General features: G+C 46.6%; 2 protein-coding genes across 2 annotated transcripts in view; one reads left to right on the forward strand and one right to left on the reverse strand.

Moving 5' to 3' along the window:
• The window catches only part of LOC137489732 (uncharacterized), a 52,884-nt gene that overhangs the window by 36,166 nt on the left and 11,718 nt on the right, over positions 1-5,000 (reverse strand). The gene's annotated exons all lie outside the window — the stretch shown is intronic.
• The window catches only part of LOC147831176 (uncharacterized), a 6,514-nt gene that overhangs the window by 371 nt on the left and 1,143 nt on the right, over positions 1-5,000 (forward strand). The window contains exon 1 of the mRNA XM_087310200.1: positions 1-3,819. This exon is cut by the window's left edge and continues 371 nt beyond it. Coding sequence (XP_087166326.1) covers positions 1-3,819 — 3,819 coding nt within the window. The remainder of the gene's footprint in view (positions 3,820-5,000) is intronic.

Raw genomic sequence — 5,000 nt, forward strand, 5'->3', positions numbered from 1 at the left:
GCGCGTCAGAAGGAAGACTGCCCTTCCCGCCCGATATGCAGATTATGATCTTACTGGATTTGCCCAGCCAACGCTGACAACTGAACCCATGTCACCACATACTCAGATACCCTCCCATCTATCAGATGATGAAAATCAAGAGGAGGGCGCAACGGCATACGATCTTCCGCTGATCACAGTAGATGAGCTTCACAGTTCAGATGAGGGGTCCACCAGTGACTCAGGCAGGTCCGAGACTGCCCTGCTTAAGCAAACAAATAGAAATCTGCATTATGAAAATGATAATATGCTTCACACTGTCCAGGTGATGCAAAAAGAACGTGATGCTTTGCAGCTGACGAATCAACATTACGCTCAAGAGCTCTCACAACTAAAGTGGCAGATGCAGCAGCTTCAGATTCAAGTCAGTCAAACACAATCTGTGGTTCAGCCCCAACCTCCATTAACCACACCCATACCAGCACCACGTCGTATTAGGAACATACAACCAACTGAGGGTGTTCTTAAACAAATGCCTGCTCCACGTATCAGAAGAGACAACTTCTCAGGTCAGCAACCTTTTCCAGCTTATACAGCAGCTCCCAGGGACCAAATGTGCATTCCCTATGACACTACAAGCATACCAGCCTCAAGTCAAGTGGACAAACCCTTTCACCATGGACATGATTATCCTCCATATGACATGAAGTATGCAGCCTCTACTCCTTATGATTCTGCACAGTACCACCAATTGCCTTACAGTTCACAAAGAAAAGTGCCCCAACTTGAACCAGAGTCAGTGTATAGAGGCCCTACTCCCACCATACCAGACTTCATACACCCAAACCCAAGAGAGTTTTCACGTTTGAAAATTGCCTTAGATAACATACTCCCTGCTAATGCAACTGAGAGATTTAAATTCCAGATTCTTACAGACCATCTCAAGCTAGAAGAGGCATTACTTATCGCTGATTCATATAGCCACTCTCAATACCCCTTTACCAGGACAATGGCTGCTCTGGATCAACAGTATGGTCAGCCACACCAGCTTGCATTACAGCGGATCGCAGAATTAATGGATGGTCCAAATATCAGCAGTGGAGACATAAAAGCTTTCAGACTGTTCGCACTCAAAGTTCGGTCACTCGTTGGTATGCTGGGTCAACTTGGAGCAAAAGGCACCTTTGAACTGCAATGTGGCTCTCATGTTTCAAGGCTGTTGGGAAAATTACCGCATGATCTTAGATCAAGCTTTCGACGGTTTGCCCATCCTCACAGTGTTCCAATCCCAACGCTTATGGATCTCTCTGAATGGTTAGAGTACGAAATTCAGGTACAAGAGGACATGTCAAGATTTGTAACTAGTACACGAAGAGGACCTAGCGCACATACAAGGGAGGTAATCAGAGAACACAAGCCCACATATAAGAATGCAAACATCCTGCTGAATACAGAGAACACACCTTCTGACACATATGAAACAGCCAATGCTTCAAAAGCAGCTTCTCCAAAACCTTACTGCCCTTACTGCGATCATACTAAGCACTCCCTGAATAACTGTGCAAATTTCAGGCAGCTCACTACAGGGCAAAAACGTAAGTGGATCAAGGAGAACAATCGTTGTTGGCGCTGCGGTAGGAGTCATCAGGCCACAGAGTGCAGTCTGAAAATGCGCTGCAAGCAGTGCAGTAATCGACATCTGCTAGTTCTCCATGACACAACAGTGAAAAGTGCTGAGAGTTCACAGACTGTGCAAACTACAGCTGCTCCAATACCCACGTCTAACTCGTGTCTCTTAAACACCATGAATGAGATTCTACTCATCCGAAAGCCTCCTGCGAGCAGAAAGGTCCTGCTTAAGATAAGCAAAGTAATCCTCAGAAATGGTAAACACCATATGACTGCCTATGCTATCCAGGATGACGGGTCAGAAAGAACTATCCTTTTGCATAGTGCTGCTCAGCAGCTTGGCCTTAAAGGAAAGCCAGAAGACCTACCTCTCCGTACAGTCAGGCAAGAGCTCCAAGTCCTCAGTGGACAGGCAGTTTCATTCTCTATCTCTCCGATGGCACAACCCAAAAAGTTGTTTCACATCAAAGGTGCATTTACTGCCCAGCAACTAAGCCTGGCTGAACATACACATCCAATCCGAGCGCTGAGGGAGAAATATCGGCATTTGAGGGGTCTGCCATTACAAAATCTAGAGACTGTCAGTCCTGTGTTACTTATTGGCTCTGACTATCCTCATCTCATTACTCCAGTGGAGCCAGTCCGTCTTGGACCACCAGGGGGACCTGCTGCCGTTAAAACCCGACTTGGATGGACATTACAGGGGCCGGTGCAACATCTCCAGCAAGGAACCAATGAACAGCACTGCTACTTTACTACAATGGCATCCCCAGAAACAGAGCTATGTAAGCATGTAGAAAAGCTATGGCAGATGGATGTGCTACCTTGGCAGAGTGATAAAGCCAGCACCAGATCCAAACTAGACTGTGAGGCAATTAAGCTCCTTGATTCAAAGACAGTCAGAGTGGAAGTAGATGGGGTAAAAAGATATGCCACTCCACTACTACGAGTCAAAACCATGCCACAGCTAAAAGCTACTAAACAGGCAGTGCTTCCACAATTGAGAGCTACTGAAAAGCGACTCAAGAATCCAGAACAAGCAGCTGCTTACACTGCAGAAATTCACAAACTGGAACAAGCAAATTATGCGGTTAAACTGGATCAGCAGGCTGAAGAGAGCTCTGACCAAGCATGGTACATCCCACACCATATGGTCCACCACAATGGGAAAAACAGAGTAGTTTTCAACTGCTCCTTCAACTATCAGGGTCAAAATCTGAATGATCTGTTGCTACCAGGACCAGTACTGGGGCCATCTCTACTCGCTGTGTTGCTCAGATTCCGTGAACACTCCATTGCAGTCAGCAGCGACATACGTGGAATGTTCCACCAGATCCGATTGCTCCCAGAGGACAGACCGCTGTTGCGTTTTCTCTGGCGAGATCTCAAAGCACAAGAACCACCCAGAGTGTTTGAATGGCAAGTACTTCCCTTTGGGACAACTTGTAGCCCCTGTTGCGCAGTATATGCCCTCCAAAAGCATGTCTTGGACAACAGTGAGCCTGAGGATGATATCAGACATTCTGTAATGAAGTCGTTTTATGTTGATAATTGTCTACAAAGCTTCACTACAACAGAAGAAGCCCAAAGCTTTGTCAACAAAATTCAGACCCTACTGGCCGATGGTGGGTTTGAATTGAGACAGTGGTCTAGCAACCAGCCTTTAACCATTAGCCACCTGCCCTCAGAGTTAAAATCAGCCAGTACTGAACTCTGGATTTCTCAGGGCATAACAGATACACAAGAATCTGCCCTGGGATTGGTTTGGAACCACCAATCCGACACAATTTCTTACAAGTATCGCCCCACAGAAAGTGCTGAGATCACTATGCGCAACATCTACAGAACCCTGGCCAGTCAATATGACCCCCTGGGGTACCTGATTCCATACACCACTAGAGCTAAGCTCATAGTTCAACGCCTGTGGGACAAAAAGAGAGATTGGGACGATTCAAACCTTCCTCCTGATCTACTGCATACTTGGAAAGAGTGGGAGGCAGAGTTACCTTCACTACTGCATATTCGACTCCCAAGATCTTACACCAGTCTGGCCAAAGACAAAGAAACAAGTAAGCGAGACATACATGTCTTTTGTGATGCCTCAGAAAGGGCATATGGCTCCGTAGCTTATCTGAGGACAGAAGACCAACAAGGGGACGTGGAGGTTTCCTTTCTTACAGCCAGATCAAAAGTAGCACCCAAAAAACAGCAGTCCATACCACGCCTTGAACTCTGTGCGGCACTAACTGGTGCTCAACTGGCCAAAGTTGTAACGACAGAGTTAACCTTGCCAATTCATCACATCACCTTATGGACTGATTCAACCACAGTACTGACCTGGCTCAAGTCAGAGTCTTGTAGATTCAAGGTCTTTGTGGGTACCCGTGTGGCAGAAATCCAAGATCTCACAGATCAGTACACGTGGAGATTTGTGCCATCCGTCTGTAATCCGGCTGACGATATTACACGGGGACAAACACTGAACAATCTTGGTCCAGACAGCCACTGGTATCAGGGACCATCATTCTTAAAAGACTCCCCAAGTTCATGGCCTGAAACACCAGCTCCTGTAGAGGAAAATGGAGATGAACTACGCAAGACCGGTTTAAGCACACTAGCATGCTTCATGGGCAGCACCGCACTTCCTAACATTGATCACTATAAAACTTTCCAGGATTTGATCGAATTCACAGCTTCTCACGGGGCGGCTGCGGACAGCTTGACAGCCAGTACTTACAAAGATGCTGAAGTCTCTCTTTTACAACAATGCCAACAAGAGTCTTTCCCTTTAGACAGTGAACAGTTAAAGGCTGGGAAACCTCTAGCTCATAACAGTCGCTTAAAGGCATTGGCACCTGAACTCGACAGTAAGACCCTGCTAATTAAAGTTGGGGGTCGCCTACGCCACAGTAGTCACATCGAGCAGGAAACTATACACCCTATCATTCTTGATGCAAAGCACCCAATAACGCAACTCATAATACAAAGCTATGATGCAAAACTTCACCACCCAGGATATGAGAGAGTATTTGCTGAACTTCGCCGCAAATACTGGATTCTCCGTGGCCGGGAAGCGGTTAAGAAATTTCAGAGAAACTGTCTAGAGTGTCAAAAGTGGAGGAAAAATCCAGAGATCCCAAAAATGGCAGACCTGCCTCCATCCAGACTTCGCCTATTCAAACCTGCATTCTATTCCACCGGTATGGACTGCTTTGGCCCTTATGCTGTCAAGGCTGGTAGGAGGACTGAGAAAAAATGGGGTATAATTTTTAAGTGCTTGACTACTCGAGCAGTACACATTGATGTCCTGCATACCCTGGATGCTGACAGTTTCCTCATGGCCCTCAGACGCTTCACTGCCAGACGAGGAACCCCCTTCGAACTTATATCAG

This window comes from Danio rerio, chromosome 24 (assembly GCF_052040795.2).
Source record: "Danio rerio strain M-AB ecotype USA chromosome 24, GRCz13ab, whole genome shotgun sequence".
Taxonomy (NCBI): Eukaryota; Metazoa; Chordata; class Actinopteri; order Cypriniformes; family Danionidae; genus Danio; species Danio rerio.